Here is a 19,112-nt window from a genome sequence, read left to right on the forward strand (position 1 = left end):
GTACTGGGAGCACCTCTGAAAATTAAGAGTTTCTAAGTATTCTAAAAAAGAATTTCAAAATCTCTTTCACAAACATATCTAAGTTTCCACTGACAGGCTTCTTCAAATGTTTTCCTATCGCCACAGTTGGCAGAAGGAACATGCATGGTTTCTAATTCCTGGAACATCTCAAACTTTTCCAGGCATTAGATGGTGAGCAATGCATATGAGACGTAGTCCTAATTAATGGGTTGCACATTAGCAAATGTTTCTTTCACAAAAGTGCTTGAGATGCCCTCTGTGAGGGGCCAGCACATGGGACAGGACACACACAAAATCTCTCTCCACAAATGAAGAAGCATATTCAGCATTAGTGTAGTGCTCTAGTTAAGCATCCTGTCCTTAATAAACATGAGGGGAAAGTCACCCCTTGCACACCAATAAATGCCCAGCCATGGAATATCAGCACCTTGTGACATTGCTCCTGGCAGTTTCATTCACGTTGTGTTTTGTCAAAATTAACAGTTGCAAGAAAGACACTCCCAATCTACCTCTACAGCACAACCATCCTTTCACAAGGTCATTCTCCTCTCTAGAATTTAGAAACTCTGATGCTCTTTATGCTTTTCTCCATAAGAGAATGCATCCACATTACTGATCTTTTACATCACCAGTGACAGGACTCAAGGAAACAAGATGAAGCTGACTCAGGAGAGGTTTAGGCTGGATATCAGGAAGAAGTTTTTCACCCAGAGCATGGCTGAGCACAGAACAGGCTCCCCAGGGAAACAGTTACAGCACCAAGGCTGTCTGAAAATGTTTGGACAATACTCTCAGGCACAGGGTGTGACTCTTGGGGTGTCCTGCACAGGGCCAGGAGTTGGACTCAAAGATCCTTGTGGGTCCCTTCCAACTCAGCATATTCTAGAATTCCAGGATTCTATGACGTCCCTAAAAAAAACTCAGTTCAAGGTCTAACTCTTTATGACAGGCTAAGATCTCAGACAAACCCTCAAAAGTCATAAGAAATTTTCCATAAAATTACCCTCCTTAAACATGCACTCTATGCATATTCCCTGCACCCAATTTTTTTTTAGTGTATTTGGGTCTTGACAGCAGGAAATACCACTGAGATGCCCATGATGATGCTTTGTGTTTTGCTCTGATTACTTCCTCAGCCATCTTAGGGATTTAAAAGTCTTAAATAGGATACTCCCTACCAGAATTCAATCTCACAGGATCAGAGCCGTTCGTCTTAAGGTAGATGATGAGCTGAAGGTCATCCTCTGAAATCCTCACATATATTTAGAAGGCACACAGATCAGACCAACACCTTTCATTCTACAATGACAGCACTCAGCATTCACTCTGCCCTGGGTTCTTTCTTAAGTCACGGACCTAGTGGCAACTGCTGTGCAGGCACATCAATCCAGATTATCACACATGTACCAGCTGAAAGATTCTGCCCAACAATGTATTGTGTTTATGTAGTTTAGCAAGTTAAAATTTGATGTATTCCCAGTTTCGGAGTCGTTGCTGATAAGTAGCCTAGCTATCAGGCTTGTTTCAGAAGCTGAAAACTCATTTCTGTAGATTTGCTACTGTCAACTTATCTTTTTGCCTTGCAAATATTCTTAAAGAGGAAAAGAATGCAATTTAAACACAGTAAACAATCTGTAGGATTAGTAGTGGTTAGAAAGCAAAAAAAAAAAAAAAAAAACACATTACTGAATGCCAGAAAGCAATTTAGCAAAGGAAAATCTACTGATACTTGCAGAGCAAGAAAGAGGGAGCAGAAGCAATGCACACAGCTCTCTTGGCTTTCCTAAATCATATTCCACTTCTCTCTAGCTATCCAACTACTGTATTATAACAAATAATAGAAGAATTAAATGCTCTAGCAGTCAAGGCTGGCATATTAAAATGACACTCTGCATTACTGAACTTACTCATCTCTTAATAGAGCTATTCTTCAAAGCAGATTAATTATACTGGCAAGAGACCTTTTTCTATTCTAATTTGTGAAACAAGCATATTAAAACAGCTGCAAACATGTAACTGGCTCCAAGATCCCAGGACTCACTGCATTTAATTAGGTGTTCATCTTGTGATGTTCTTTAGTCACTGCTTTTGAAACCCACTTCACATAAAAATGTGTAATGTCTAAGCTTAATTAACTGCAACTGTAATGAACGTACAGCCCATCACAGAATATAGAGAGATAGGAAAGTGACCATATCATTCAACACCTAAACACTATCACAGAGGTACAAAAACTGGATTTAGAGATGAATTGCTCTGTCTTACTTAGGAAACAGAGAATTTTAAATTATTTTAAAATAACTCGTTGGCATTGTGTTTCGTATGAGAACATTTGAACTGCTGAAAACACAGCATATAATATGAGTAATGTGCAGAATTGTAACATGCAAACATCTGCAGCTCGCTGAGCTGCTCACAGCTGGCAGGCAACAACCTAGTACTCCAAATTAAACATCTGAGAATTAGTGCTTTGTTTTAAAGCACAGTTATTTTCATTAACCTAAGTTATGAAGCTTCAAGGCATTTATCTGCCCCTAGAGAACAGGCCTGTGTTTTAACATATTACTTTTTCTAATCCTCATCAGATACTTATAGGCAAGTTCACGTGAGCATTCTCCCTCTCTGTTATCATTGAATTTAGAACCACTGGTGAGAGCATAAATTTAAGGCAAACACTGAACAAGCACCAAATTAAGACACAACACAATTAAATCAAATCAGAAGAATTTCAATATAGCAACATGTCTGAAAATGTCAAGACTACAATTACTTCATTGTGAAATTGCAATTAGTTGTAACACAGACATGTGGCTTTTTGAACCTTAAAGATTTAAGTTTCCTTTCATAGTCTGCTGGTGCCAAACTGTCTAGGGACCCCCAAAAAGTTCTCAGAGCTTTATCCAAGGTACACCCTTTTACTTAAGGGGTCATTGCTTCTAAACAGTCTCACAATGTAACATAAATTTATCCAGTTACTTGCAGCACTATCAGTAGCACACACCAAAATTCCCCACTTGACTTAAAACTTGTTATACAAATAACTCTGTAGATGTTCAGGAAAAAAAAAAAAAAAAATCAACTTTGGCCTTAATCTACTATTTACCAACATTTTCTGTTGCATATATGCCTGCTCACAAATACCTGTATTTTCCTACCCTTAGATTTTTCTTCTCCTCACACGTCACTGGTTTTAGATTTTTAGAGAAACTAAGGGAAATTTACAAAGTGTGTTCCTTTTTGTGTGCAGTTCAGACTTGACTGTAGCCCCCCGAGTGTGTGTCCCCATACAGAAAATCTTCTTAGAAAATGTTAATTTAGCAGAGCAACATTCCTCAAAAATAATTTACCAAAAGTTTTCTACCAAAACCTCCTGACAGGAACAACGAGGAAGAGCATAAAGTGAGTTCCAGCTCTTCAATTCCTTGGGCAGTTATCCCTTTCAGATTCATGCCCCTAGCTATTCCCTAGAGAAACAGGCACAGGTAGATTTTCAGAAAGCTGCTTCCCAGTTCAACTTGGCTGAAATGGTCGGGTTCCCAGGCTCACATCTCCCAGACTTCCAATGATATTTCTTTCAGGCATTAGGCAACTGAAGTAGCATTGTGAAGGAATGTTCCCAAAAAGTAATTATTCTTCAACACACACCTTTTCCTGCTTTCTGTCTAAAGCAGGATGAACATGTTCTCTTCCTAGTTCACCCTGTGAACAGCCCGAAAACTCCCACAGGAACAAAATGCTGCTTTCACTGAGCAGGAGCAGGGAAAACAAGGTAAAAACTAAAGCACTGGATCACATCACTTTCTACAGCACAAAAGCACCACGAGTATCCCACTCACCAAACCAGCAGTAAGTGAAGGAGCAGATTGTCCTAGAGACTGATTTCTCATGCGGACCAGGTTGGAGGTGTCTCCAGGAGGCTGCCACATCGTCTGGCCCACTCCACTGTGGACACTATTTGATAAGGGAAGTAGCTGTTTTCCTTTAAAAATAAAATCAAAATACCATCAGCTTGTTTTTAAACAAGTCTGCAAGTTCAAAGCTGAGAACAAATACTGCATGTGAAGAAAAAGCATTTAATTAAAAGAACTATTCCAATATTTTGGTAGATTAAAACTTGTAAGAGCACCTTACCAGCAAATTCATTATGTTTGATAACTAACAATTTCCAAAAGATCTACTTTACATTATGAGATAATGGGGAAATCCAAAAACTCTTGTAAAAAGACTGCTATCACTTTCTATATTTCCATATTCCACTCATCTTAAAAAGGAAATATTTGCTACCATAAAAGAAGGCAAAAATCTCCTTAGCATAATTTTTAAAATTCTTTTGAAAATGCATTCCTAATTGTAAAATATTGTCTCCCCTAAATAGCTTGGTCATCTGGACATCCCCACTTTCTCCTACCACTGGAACACTGAGCACTGCATTTCATGCAGCTGTAACATAATATAGTGTATGTTTAAATATTGCCTTGCTTTGAACCATGGATGGATAGTTTTTGCTCAATACATATTTTCTAGTCAATGCAACACTCGTTTTTGGAAAATGTCAAGCAGTAAATTTCTGCAACGAGAAAGAACCAAAGTCAAAGTAGGTCATATTTTGACTCCACAGAGCTTGACAGCTTCCTTTTATGTACAATGTCATCCACAAAGAAAAAAGAGAAGGAAGATATTTCTGTGGTTAAAAGCACATAAGTGAAGAAGTCTGTGAATCTGGGTTCAGTTATTAGCTTCCAGATCACTTACTCTGTAAATTTGGTCAGTCAACCCACGTATTTCAATTTCCCCATTGCAAAACAGAAGAGAACAATACCTCTTTTCCTTAAAATTAGGACTATGGGACTAAATAACACATGCCCTTCCAAGCATAGTAAAGGTTCTTGCATTCAATGGATTACTACATGCTCAGGAATCACAGGGGACTGAGACATTTATTGCAATAAGTAGCACCTTTAATCACATATATGCTGCAGAAAAAGACTTGTTCTCTCAGGGGCAGAAAGCTGTTTACAAATTCAACTGCACCTTAGAACTAGATGAGAATTATTACATTCACTCCATAATAATGGCTGCAAAATTTGGGAGACTGTCACATAATGTGACCAGCCATGATGCTGAGGGAGGGCGGGAGTGGAAGTGGTGAGGTTTTTCCTTTTTTTAACTTGTTAACATTAATTTTCTGTGATGGTTACAAGAAAAAGCCAGGTATACACCAACAGAAGGAGTCAAAGTGTACAAGAGATGAGCAGGCTCAACTTTGTCAAGCAAACAGAGACACAATAATTGCAAGTCAAATAATGTAATTATCTGGCAGTCTAAAATACCCATGCTTGAGGACAAGAATAACTTTATTTAAGTCTCTGTAAGATACAGTTATAAATATCTCCTTTTAGTTCCACAAATCCTGAATCCAGGAGGGCAGAATTCCACCAAGAGTCAAATCTCTGCCAACCAGTTTGGGTGCACAATCATCTACACTCTTCAAACTTACATGATTCTGTGGCAAAAATTGGCTGGAATCATTTAAAGGGTGGAACTTTAAGCTAAAGCCTTTCCCTGTCGTGCCTCAAGTTCTACCCACACTGAAACTACACATCTAAACATGTACATTTTCTCTATCCAGTTGGGTCAGACTGATCTTGTTGGGGCTCCTTACCCCTTCCTGAATCAGGTATAGTAGATTGAAAAGTAATTAAGATGACTCAACAGATTCTGGAGAATATAGAAATTTTTGTTCTGAAATTACAATCTCCAAACAGAAAAAAAAAATATTTTTAAAAGAGAGCTGACCTTCCAGTTTTCCTGCTTCCTTCTATTTACTTTGCTTTCTTCTTCTCAAGGGGGGAAAAATGCTACAGTACTAAATTAGGCCATTGCAGTCAGTAACAGCTGTGCAGTTCATAAAGTTCTGTCCTCCTTTAGTGATTAACCTACCTTGGAGAACAAACTTCCATGCATACAAAACATTATGACTGTTTCCATTTTTCAGATGCTATCCACTCACTACAAATAAAACACTAAGCCAAGGCCAAGCCAAAATAAAACACACATACTTTACTGCTTATTTGGTTCTATTACATCTAACACCCCAAACATGAAAATATTTATCTTCCTCTGATAAAAGACGAGGAACCAGGATTGGATGCATTTTCACAATCATGTAAATCAAGCCCACGCTGATGCCAAAAAAGGTGGTTTCACCTTCTTCCTCTTTCCCTCCCACCTGAGAATTTTCAACTCTTCCAGTTCTTGCACTAAGATGCAAATAGGCAAACAGCCTAATTAGAGAAGAAATGGGCTGCAACTTACCCCTACAGAGTAACAGTGGCATTCAGGCATATCAGCTCTTTCATTCTAGACTGATCATGCAGCTCTACTCCAGCACCACAGGCTCTGATATCAGTTTTAAACAGTTGTGAAACCATCCCCTAGCACACTAACAAAGTCTTTGAAAAAAAAGAAAACTACTGAACTTGGTCCATTTTTGGGTAATTATTTGCCTATGCTCGTTCCATGGTTCTACAGCTGACAAACTAAATTCAATTACAAGGCTGAAAGTTATGTTCACAAAAAAAAAAAAAAAATTTACACAAACTGAAAAAAAAAAATCAAGTATAGTAAGCAAGATTTTTACTTTGAATCACAACTGCCTACAGTGCTTTTGAAGCCAAAAAGAAACTAAATAGTAATTCAAGCATGATACCAAAAGTCAGTTTCCCAGTAAGAAACAAAAGGGCCAAGTGAGCAAGCTTGCATCCAATGCTGATGTTAAAAGGGATAAGAATACACCAATGGGTCACCTAAAGTTCCACCACTCCGTTCCTTAACTTTGCGTATTAAACCTTAGCTTTTAACCTTTCACTCTGGGCAAGATACAAAATCTCACTCTACATCCAGGCTTTTTCACTCTTTTCTGCCGATATTTCTTCCTGCATCTTTCTCTCGCATACAATTTCGTGTGCCCTGCCAACAAGAGGTCACTTTAGCAGTGACTTACCAGTATCGTTTATTATCGTCGTTATGCTGACAACGCTGCATCTTTAATGCTAACAAAGGGTCAGACTGTCTTTACAAAATGTCTTTACCTGACAAAGAACTTGCCAAGCTACCTCTTCGTAGCTTGCAGTCATCCTGACTTAGCTGACGGTGGAGTTTGGTTTTCCCAGCAGAGGAGAAGATGTCAGGATTGCTGAGCTTCCTGCACCGCAGCGGCGCCGACTCCGTTATCATCTCCTGGAGGAAGAAAAACGTGCAGAACTTTGTTAATGACAGCCAAGTGTCCCCTGTCTGAAACATGCAATCTCCAAAGCATAAAGGGGACTGTTTAAAAAAAACATAAACATGCCCCACCCCAAAAAAAGAAAAAAAAAAAAAAAAGGAACCAAAACAACAAGATTTAACATTGTAAATCCCCCTCTTTGGTGCCCCATAGCTGCACAGACAGCACATCACAAGGTCCCTGTCAACTCTGGTCCTTGAACACCACTGCTGCAAGAAATACCATTAATAATAGTCAGAAAAAAGTAATTATGCTGCAGCAGTTCTTTTATCTTACAGTATTTAGGAGCAAATGGCACTGAAAAAACAGGCTCAGCTTTGATTAAAGCGATTTCCTCCTAAAGCAAAAGTACTTTCTCCAATTTTCTTCCATCTGTATTCCATCCAGCCTATGAGTAACATACCTATAAAGAAACTGTTGCAATGTCTATTGCAACCCAAAACTCCCAATACAAGTTACAGCTCTACCAAGACCATATGCACAACTAACTAATAACTAGGATAACATCAGCCTTTGTGTCGTGTCTTTGTTATTACTACAAACAAAATCAGACATGTGTTTGTCAGAAGCACGCCCACACACGTGAATTCCTTTCACAGCAGACAGCAAAATTTCAGTCAAAATTGTGTAGGCAGAACAGCGTCATAAGCACAACCACACTGCTTTCCTGGTGCTTTTCATTGTTCTGGAGGTGTCAAACTCTCACTCCACACCCAAAGAACAACGAGCTTTGCTATCAGACATGGATTTGAAGATGTGACACTTTCCATTACAGCCCATCTAGATGAACTGTTCAGATTCTCCCTTTTCTGCAGTGTGAAACATTCCACTTGTTTTCATGGACTCCTCCATTTTATTTCAAATGCCTCTCATTAGCTATACTGCACTTCAAGCCATGCTTATCCTCATAAAAATCTCATCTGAGGCAGGAAAATAAACTTTCCCTGCATGATACATGACCGCACGATTTAACAGAGTTTTAAATGACGTTTAAATCAAAAGTTAGTTTACCACTTATGGGTTTTAATTAAAATTCGCAGATTCCAGTCAAAATCTGTTTCTAAAGTCATTAATTCAAATTTATTCAGTCTACAGTGTTATGCCTCAAACTGTCAAATCCAGACCAGGACTACACGCTTTAAAAACCTCAAGGGGAAGGGAGGGGGAGATAAATAAAGTGGTTTTATATGGGGAAAAAAAAAAAAAAAAACTGATTTGGGATTTGAAACAGAATTCTCATTTAGGTCTGAGTCACTCATTCTCAACCTTTCTTAGACCCCATCTCCTTCTAATCATGAAATCTTTTGGCCTCATAACACTGGATAACTCTGTTATTGTTCGAGGGACAGCAATGCTCTGCTCCACATCAGCTGCAGTGGTGCACCTTTCCCAGGCTGCTCTGGACACAATTTTCTCGCTGGTTCTGGTCAGACTTTCAGTCCCCAGTGTCTAACCCAGATCACCAGAGAACCTGGGTCCCAGCTCACTCCCCAGCTCCCCCAGCTGCTAACAGGAGTGGGGAAGGGCTCAAAAACAAGTGCCCTGCGGCTGGATGGAGAAAGCTGCTCAGCTGAAAAGCTGTTTAAATCTTACGCTTCCTTGTACACATCTTGGAGCAAAGAGCATCACATTTTTATTTATCTCTGACCATCCCCACAGAGGTACTGAAGTCCTTCGTTTGCAGCAGCCTCTGCTTCTTCTTTTCTGTCATTTAGAGAGCTGAAAAGGCATCTACCTGTCTTTCTCTCTGTACTTGGGAGTAGAGCTAAATAATATTAAGTTGCAGCATTAGCAGTCTCCCAGCACAGAGGACGCTGAAAGCTGCAGAGGCCAAGGGCAGAGTCTGCTCTTTCCATTCAGGATGGCAGAACATGGTTTTATTTGTGTATATGACTGTAAGAAGACATACACAAACATGCACACTCGTTTAATAAGGCCTGTCCTATGCCTATAATGTCTGAAATCTGGCACATGTTTACCATCTGTGACGGTCTGAAATTACCACATCTCAAAAGAAAAAAAAAAAATACCACAAAGAAAAAAAAACCCACAAACATGGGCACTCCTGGTTACAAATTACTTAAGAACTTTACCCAGCCTATCCTCTCACACTCCTTATGCTTCAATTCCAAATATTCACGGCATCCTTCAGCATCCAGCTCCCTCCCTGAAACTAGTCCTGTGTTGAAAGGCCCCATGCACATAGGCAGCAGTTAAAATTAAAATGTCAAAGACCAACTTGAAGTGAAGTGTTCTAACTGAGACTCCTTTGTTCAAAGTTTTGGGGGTGTTTGGTGGTGATTTGGAGGTTTCATTTGGTTTGTTGTTTTGGTTTTTCCCCTGCAGGTGCATATTCACCTCCCCTCCAACACACACACACACACACCTCACCAACGTTCTCAGTGAACTGCAGCTAAATAAAAACATCCATTCACTTGGCACACCAGGTAAGGAAAGGCACTGAAGTCAGAAACAAAAGTACTCCAAGTCATGTTACAAGCAGCTTTTGTATTTTACACCTCTCCTTCTCCACACACTACACCGACAGTGCTTACCAGGCTAAGAGTGCGTCCACTTCCCTCCCCTTCCCCTTTGCCCTGCGTGCACAGTCTCTTTTTATTGGCAAAAAGAATCACAAATTCTCAATGTGGCTTCTTGAGTCACAGCACCTGAGTCTTGCAGATGTGCTAATACCTAAATCCAAAGTTCCCCAGCTGAAGGGCACAGCTGCTCCTGGCACAGGATGTGAGCAGCTCCAACACCCGGCCTGCACACACCTCTGAGGGCAGCCCAGTACCAGGTACTCCCCAAAAAGCCATTCCGTGTGACAGCCGTCCCCAGGTTCAGCTTTCCACCAAAACTTCTACCACAGAGAGAAGAAAGGAATAGTAGAAAGGTAAAAACAGCTTCCCACACTCACCAAAGCATCCAGGCTGTCTCGTAGACGAGATGGATTTGGTACATATTACATATGGAGACCTCTTCATTAACCCTTTTCTTGTTAAGCACATTAAACACTTGGGCTATATTCAGGAGACTACGTAAGTGTCTGAAAAAAGGGCCTCCAATCACATTCAGCAGGTCCATAAACTGTTTAAGTCACTTTTCAAATAGATATTTAAAAAGATTCTTAAAAAATTGCACTGTTCTGAGACAGCCTATTATGTTTTAAAAAATGCTCAGTGCAACACAGCCGGTTTAAAATTTCATTTTCTAAGAGCTGTGCCCATATTGTGTCAGCAAAACAATGAAGAGGAAAGTTTTAGCTTAATAACAATAGAGCTGTCTTTCATAAGACTGCAATTTACTTCACTCATCCATCACAACCCTGCTTTGATATTGCAGATCATAGATGAACTGCATGGAAAGAGCAGTAGATTACATTACCACTCTCAAATAAGGAAGGAAAAAACTTAGAGGAAGAGATCTTTCCCTGTCCTTGCCCCAAAGCAATGCATAAAAAGAACACAACAATCATACACAACATTCCAAATCGATGAATAAAAAACTCTTAGCAGCTACAGAGCAAAATTTTGCTTACATGCTTTCAAACTACTAAATTAATCTATCAGAGCAAGTGGCTGAAAAACAGATTACATACAACAAACTGCCATAATTTTAAGGACTCCACTTCCACTTTTGAAAAGAAAAGATTTTTACAACCCCAGAGATGAAAGCATTAGTGAGCACGTAACACTTTGCTCCCATCGTGTGAAAAGGACCGTGAGCCTCTCTCCATTCATTTCTTTTCAAAGGTGATAAAGAACTTAATTTACTTTGGGCTCGTGGCTTTTGCCACAAGCTAAGAACCAGGTTCAAACAGCCAGCTGATTCCTGCAAAGCTTAGGGCTGGAGATAAAAGCGTCACATAATCTTGATTTGCTAGGCAAAGATTATTGCTATCACTCCCTACCAAAGGCACACAAAAATCTGCTCACATAACTTGAAATAGCAGGATACAAAGAATAGCCAAAGCTTTTCTTGACTTTTAAGATGCTCTGCACTTTTCAGCTCAGTCACTTCCCCCACTTGCACAGAAAAAGCACTACAAGAGGTCTGGTGCTGGAATAACACCCAAGTCTGTTCCTCTTGCCTGAAATGTCACATTGGAGCTATCACACTCAGCTAGATGGGAGAACCAGATTGTCACAGAAGATGCACACAAAAGACAAGAAAGCCAGACGTGCTTCTCGATTTGCCTGAACATACCAATAGCCCAATAAAATCCTGATCTGCTAATTTCAGAATACAGTTACAGGGATCCTTCTCAGTCCTCATTGCACAGGAAAAGTTCCAAGCAATTAAATCAGGAAATAATAGAACAAGCAGGAAAACCCCTGCAAGGATTCTCGGGAGCTTTTTTGTTTCCCCACTGTCCATTTAATGGTGCTGCAAGAGAGCAGCACAGGTCTTTAACCTACAAGAGGCAGGTGAACACTGCAAGTGTGGATTTGTTTTGCTTCGAAGCATTACACAGTGAACAAGACTGACACATCAGATTCAGTCCACTGATAGGATAAAACTTTTCAAACCCTGTTTTTATGGCCTCTATTTAGGATGTAACAGATCATGCAAAGGACAATTCCCTGCATGTAACTGCGTTATGATTAAATCAAACATAAACTGCCTCACAATCTCTGTGACAAGCAAAAGAATTCAATTGCAACTGACAAATATTGAAGTCTGCAGGTCAAAACATGTTAAACTGTTAGCCAGGGGGTGGGGAAGCTACACAAAAAGTTTTCTATGAACAGGAAATCCATTAATAAGAAAAACGAGAAACATTTTTTCATGAGGCTAATGAGCTCAATAACCTTAGGTCATCTGGAAGTGAATCCTAGCAAACTGTTGGAAGGAAGAACGAAAATTCAACTACAATAAACTGGCCAAGAATTCACTGTTACTAGCCCATCTTGTAAGGAAGATAACCAATGAGCAATGTAACTTGAGGGTAACTTGATACTTTCTGAATTTTTGAAAGCACCAAAAATAGTCAACATTGAAAGCTGCACTTTCTATTTTTCAACACAGAACTGTTTGTCCTTTAAAAGATAAAAGCCTGTTGTGTCAGGGCTGTGTGCATATCTGAGCAGCATTCTTTTACTTCTCAGCCTTTCCTCATCACTTTAGATAATCTGTGTGCATACCCTTAATGACAGATAAATCTGATCCTGTCATTAGACCTGCTCTAATATACTCTAAAATACACTGAAAATTAAAGGCCTAGAGAAGAGATCACAGACCAAATATCTGTCTATATAAGTAGCAATTAGCAATGGAATCATAGTATTTATGCTTCAGTATTTAGCACTGAAATTTGCCTTAACTTTCCAGTCTGGACATTACACATTGGGAGGAGAGGTCCAGCAGTTTATCAGGAAGCTGGGGAGAACCCACATGTGACCAAAATTGTAGGCTAAATAACAATTTGCAACTAAGTCTCTTTTTAACTGTATCTGCTTAACTCATGTGCTTGCCAGCAGCACCCTGAAAAATGTCAGAGACAGCAGAATCAAGGAAAATTACAGTAAATCAACATAGCCTCTCAGGGGCTATAATATATTGGTTTATGGCATCAACAACAGAGAAAAGCTTTACAGAATGTATTGCATTATACAAAAGTGTCGGTATTTTAACGGCAGAAGAGAGTTCTACACTATTCTTCTCTACAGTAGATTTATTTGAGGAACTTTGCAACGAATTCCAACATTCTTACAACAATAACTATATAAAGTGAACTTAGCATCAATATTAAATTTTCAAAAGGACTGCAAAGACAAACGTTATTTGCCACAGTGATGTTTTCAACACATCATGCACACATTTACCATTCTGAACACCTACAGCCTCCTCGGTACACTCATCTGCAGTTGTAACACAGGTGACAGAAAAGTTACAAACTTAAAACTTTCTGTGTTTAGGAAAAAAAAAATCCAACAGTTAGAACCAAACAATTAATAAAAAGGAAGTATCAGAAGCCTATACTATCAGATACACTCCCCCTTATCTTGTTCTTCAATGAGATTTCTTTTCTTGGTAACTCTTCAGGAAACAACAAGGCATGCTTGATTCAAACGAATGAATTACAAGATTTAATGTTTCATCAGGGAAGTTAGCGCTGTTAACTTTCTTGTGAAGTGTCCCAGCTGCGGGATCACATGAAATAGCTTGTTAAAAAGCCAAGGTAAATATTTATAGCTGTGTACATTATTAGCCCCTTTCTGAGGCCCATTGAGGTGCAGAATCGTTTTATTCCTCATGGATGCACAGTCTAGAAGACAAGGTAATTGATGATTAAATTCTATCAGCGTGAATGTTTGGTGCTTACATGAAAACACGAATGGATTAAACAAAGTATTCAACCCTACTCCAAGATGTCCCCAACAGCCAAAAGGGAAAAGCAATTCTTGAATTCAGCTCGTAAATGCCTAAAACCAAATGAATTTCATCAAGGGAAGAAAAAGAAACAGAGCCTCTAAAGTCTGTTTCAGGCTTCACAGAAGCTCAAAGAAGCCACTATCAATCTATCAAGACGCCAAACCCCACACCAGGCTCAGGAGCTGCACTGACAACAAAACCAGTCTGAACAGAGACCCTGAGCATTAAAGGCCACATCACTCCTTTATCAGTGCTCTTCTAGCATGAGTATTGCAAACTTTAAAAGGTTGGATTGAGCAGGGAAATTAACTCCTGGCCAGATAAAACAAAACAACTCTGTAATTCATCATCCTTACTCATACGCTCTAAGGATTAAGAGAAATATGACTCCCCAAAAAAAGGAATTTGTAATAAAATTTGATTTTATAAGACATCAAAACACCTTCCCTCGGAAGATTTTCTTTCAACAGACTCAAAAGATGTGGCAAGCATGTTATGTGTCCCAACATCACAGACTGGGATTACAGCAAGTTCTCCTGAGCACCCTGTGTGTTATCAAACGCTCATTTATCTTCTCTATTCTTGTCTGTTAGGTTTCACATGGTTAAACAGAGGTGCACGTTGAGATTTGCTAAAGACCCTGACCCACAGCATCAGCAAACCAAACTTCTCTTGTCTGTCAGCTCCTCGCAGATTTAGTCAGATATTTATTACACAGAAAACTCTGGATTTAACACCAGACTGGAATGGAACTGCTCATGGAACCGGGCAAGCAGCAGAAACTGCATTTTCATCTGTGCAGCCACAGAAACCTATGATTTCCTATTGGCTGTAAAAAGGAGATTTACCAGAGGGTTCTGCAGCGCTCCTTCACTCCCTGCAGCACTGACGCTCACTTTGGAGCTTTCAGATCTCCAACTACATTGATTTTTGTGCACATTGTCTCGTCCACAGGGAAAGAACAAACCAACATAAAATACCTACCTACGCCTGTGTAAACGCTGTTTAATGCCCATTAAAATGTTACAGTCGAATTAATTTTTATTTGGAACGTAAACTCCTTGGTTTTTTAGAGACAGAGAGATTAGCAAAACCTAGTGATAAGTTTTAAGTTCATTCAATTTACATAAACAAACAATTGCTTCATAGCAATAGAACCAGGAAGAAAGTTTCATCTGATTTTATACATTTCAGGCAGGAACCTCCAGGTTGAGTTGGAAAACCTAGGAGATGTTACCTGTATTAATATTTGATTCTTGACCCAAAACAATATAGACTTTTCTATGTCTAAGGCACAAATAAAATATCTTTAAAATTAAAATACTAACTGAAAATACAAAGTTTGACAAGTGAACAGTAACAGTGTATTAAAATGCACGCGCTGTACAAAAATTACTTATTTACTAATAATGCAGAGTTCTAATCTTGTTTGTCAAAAAGCAATTTTCAAATAAATCCATGTCCAAGTGCTATTCCAAGGCTTATTTCAAATGAAGCTGCTGACAAAGAAAATCAAAAAGTAACTCATAAACTGAACTTTGGTGGAGAATTGAACTCTGGTGAACTTTGGCTGCTTACAGATGGGTAATACCATTTTAAGACTCGCTCATAAGTGTTAAAGCTCACTTGAATAATGAATATTGCACAAAGAAAAGTATGAAGCCAGAAAACAACAGGAATCGGCTTTGGCAACACTAATATTTTTTTGCTCAAGATTCTTTTCTAGATCACAGATATGACCTGAATAGCAGCAATAGTGAAGCCATCTGCACTTAGACAGAGATTACAGACAAAATGAAATATAACAAAAACCAGTGCTAAGAGTCAAAACACCATTTGTTCATATGACAGAGACCAAGATACAATTTAATCTGGTGTTATCATCACTGAGGAGGATTTCTATTTGCAGCATGAAAAAAAAAAATTTTGTGACCTTTGGCATCAATATTTTTGTTTCTATGAAACATCTGCAACCTTCTCACTTCCTACCACAAATGAGATAAGCAGATCGATTCAGAGCCAAAAATTAGAAGCACTTCTGTGAAGTTTTTCCTGAGAACAAATTTTCCCTGAGATCCAACAGCAGATCTGCATGTATAGAATGGGAAAAGAAAACTATCAATTTATTATAAAACTGTCAATTAAATTATCGGTGCCTTTACACCTAAACAAAATTAAACCAACACACAGTAAGTGCTTAGTCCTTGGTCTTCCTTATACAGAAATCCCATTAAATGGCAGTCAAAGACAAGCTAATTCACAATTCTTATCAATGTCTGCACAAAGAAATGGTGACTATAATCTGTACAAAAGCTTCTCCTCACCAAGCAGGGTAATACAGTTCCATCACAAAGCAACAAAAGCCAAATTTTTTTTCAAGGACAGGACATATTTCTTCCCTTCTGCCTGAGAACAGAAACAATGCCCAAGTGTCAGGAGTTACGAACAGCACCGTGCCTTGAGCTCAAACACGGACTGGAGTCAGCAGACACTTCTGCTAAAGTGACTGCTAAACTGGCAAAACAACCCTGAAAACAGATTCTCCTCTGTCCTAAAAACAGGGATTAATGTAAATGTCCAAGAATGTACAAATATTAATGAATAATTTAACTTCTAGGGTTATATTTTTGCCACCTTTATATTGCACAGGTGCAATTTAAGTCAATTAATAAAGACATAGTTGCTACTAATACGTCACTGCATCCATCTATGCCTGGATATTTAAATATCTAAATGCCTTCAGTCACTGCAGTAACCATACAACTCATTTAAAGGCTTTTCTCTAAAACAGTGATTACAATTTATTAATTTCTTCTCTGATCCACTGGTGCTGTCAGTTCTGATTTGATCCCTCATTTCCTTCTGAAGGCCTTTACGAAGGGTCCATATTAAAATACCATTTTTATGATAATAAAATGTTTGTAAATACACTAAATATCGAATGGTGTGATTTTACCAACTAATAAACCCGTTTCAATTACTAGGCATTCCATTTTTGAGATGACATTTCCTTGCTCTGGGGCATTATCAAAGCTCCTTTACAACAAAACTGGAGTAGGATAGAGTGATAAGAGCTGCTGCTAGTGCTCAGTGAACAGAGGACACACAACTTGAGATTAACTGAACAAATATCAAAGAAACATTGCTAGACATGAAATCATTTCGCTATCAGTGCATTTTTTCCAAGTAGCACCCCACGCTGACATTACACACTCTTGTCCAGTTTTGCCTTTCCTAGAGTTTAACACTTTGCTTGCATTGTGAAGTTGTTTTCTCTGAAAGCTGCACAGAAGACCAAGGTAGTCTTGTCATTTGTGTACCTGTTTCGTAATGACCAATGGTATTTTAAGAGTGCAGAGAAACACAATTTGATGATTCTGAGCTGTATGCCCTTCAATGCAAAGAGAAGCAAATCTCTAGTCCAGCACCTGGGATATCTGGAGATTGTAGAATCATACATTAGTTTTGGTTAGAAGAGATCTTTAAAGATCATCTTGTTCCAACCCCACTGCCATGGGCAAGGACACCTTTCACCATGCCAGGTTGTTTAAAGTCCCCTCCAACCTGACCTTGAAACCCTGCGGTGTATCACCACACTCCTCATAAAATTCTTCTTATACCTCATCTAAATCAACCCTCCTTCAGTTTAAAACCATTACCCCTTGTCTTGTTCCAAGAGGCCCCACCAAAAGAACTCCACATGCACAGGGAGAGCCTTTCTGGAAACATGGAACTACGCTTAAACCTTTTGCAGAGTCTAACTCAGGTGTTCGTGCAGTCCTTCAGCACGTGTATGACCCTGAGCAGGATGAAAACAGCAGCACCAAGCTCCCATCACAGACAGAACCAGAAAGGCACATTAGAAAACTAATGTATCAGGAAACTAGGCTTTTTAAATCGTTATTATTGAGCCCAAAGCATGACAGCTGTATTTTCAAAGTATAAAAGGAAAACAGGCTTGAGCATCAACTAATCAATTTGACAAGCACTGCGTTTCATAAAACTCTTCAATCTTCCTGAAATGCAGCTGAAATGTTTTCTCAAGTTTTCATCCCACAGACTGAATTCCCCTCACTCCTTGGCGGATGCACCTTTCCCACTTCATTTTCGTTTGTTTGGATTAACAAAGTACAACAAAGCGTCTCAAGTTTGGGTGTAACTGCACACACAATTAAGTCCTTAGCAAAACTGCCTTCTGAATGCTGCAGGCCAGCATCTGTTTACTGTTGCAACCTTTCTGTACTTTCTCTTCCATCCTGAAAGACAATCTGCTCTCTGAGCTCTTCCATCAAATCCCATAGGGGAAATTCACCAGGATGACAGGACCTACACAACCTACCACTGGGCTCTAATCCTGTTGTGCTAGCAGCTAAGGTATCCAAGTGATAAACACACAGTGTGTAACGAGCCAATTTCCACAGGACATCTCTCAGTCACTGCAAGAAGTCAGAACCAGCTGAAGGAGGCCCTTAGAAGCAAAACCTTCGCTGGAAATGTGTCCTGAATGGATTGCTGGGTGTTTGGACAAGGAGCCGATACTGAAAGGGGCATTCCAGAAGTGCACTGAAAATCAGATTCTTGTTGTATCTCCTGTTAAGTATTTTCAGCATTAGTTGAATTTGTTGGTATGTCAAACACCTACAAGAGTTTCAGGACACAGCATGACTCAGTAAATGTCAAGACAAAAATTAGCCAAGTGTCAATCAATTAACTAATTAACTTATTTCGGCTACAAACGGCTGAGAATGTTTACGGTGGATCACTTCCCACACCATGTAACAAAAAAATCATTAGAAAAAATCTTCCTATATAGACAACTCATGAAGATGTGTGTGGACTGAAACTGAATCAGAAACTACATTTCAAAAATTCTTACACTCCCCAAAGTGCACCCTCAACAGTGCCATCTGCTTCTGGAAACTTAAATGGAAACGTACATGGAATGTTTTCAATTGCTGTCTTGCTTTTACATTCATGAAAATCCAGACCAACTAAAAGGTTTTAAAACATGTTTAATTGGTAGAAGTGTTTACTATATGTATAATAAAAAGTGAAAATATTTATGATGCAACTCCATTAGCAAAACCAGTATTTTTTCCTGGAGAGAAACAGCATCACCCTATTTTCCATGTATATAATGGACCCCATTAACACTAGAGCGATTTCAAATAGCAAAAAAATTTTAAGCTAGACTTCCAAATTATTAAAAGACTAGGCTGTCAGTCTTGAACCCTCTTCCCTCAACGCACTGTAACATGTATTTATAATAGAACATTTGAAAATAACTTCTGACAGATTACTAGATTTGGGGTTCGGGGAACCTAAGTGTAAGTTAAATAAAAAACTCACAAAAGACACAGCTTAGAGGAAGAGCAAATTAAAAAGTTCTAAATCTGGTTTCAAAGGTAGTTGTTTGAGTGTCCATGTT

The 19,112-nt window shown here is 39.0% G+C and overlaps 1 protein-coding gene across 4 annotated transcripts in view; it reads right to left on the reverse strand.

Annotated features, from left to right (window-relative positions):
• MAST2 (microtubule associated serine/threonine kinase 2) overlaps positions 1-19,112 on the reverse strand; it is a 187,842-nt gene that overhangs the window by 160,055 nt on the left and 8,675 nt on the right. For 3 of the 4 annotated variants that reach the window (XM_040072321.1, XM_040072320.1, XM_040072322.1), the window contains exons 2-3: positions 7,113-7,260; positions 3,858-4,000 (exon numbers count right to left, since the gene is read on the reverse strand). In XM_040072321.1, the coding sequence (XP_039928255.1) occupies positions 3,858-4,000; positions 7,113-7,260 (291 nt within the window). The other variant, XM_040072325.1, reaches the window with a different exon arrangement.

Source organism: Hirundo rustica, chromosome 9, assembly GCF_015227805.2.
Source record: "Hirundo rustica isolate bHirRus1 chromosome 9, bHirRus1.pri.v3, whole genome shotgun sequence".
Classification (NCBI taxonomy): Eukaryota; Metazoa; Chordata; class Aves; order Passeriformes; family Hirundinidae; genus Hirundo; species Hirundo rustica.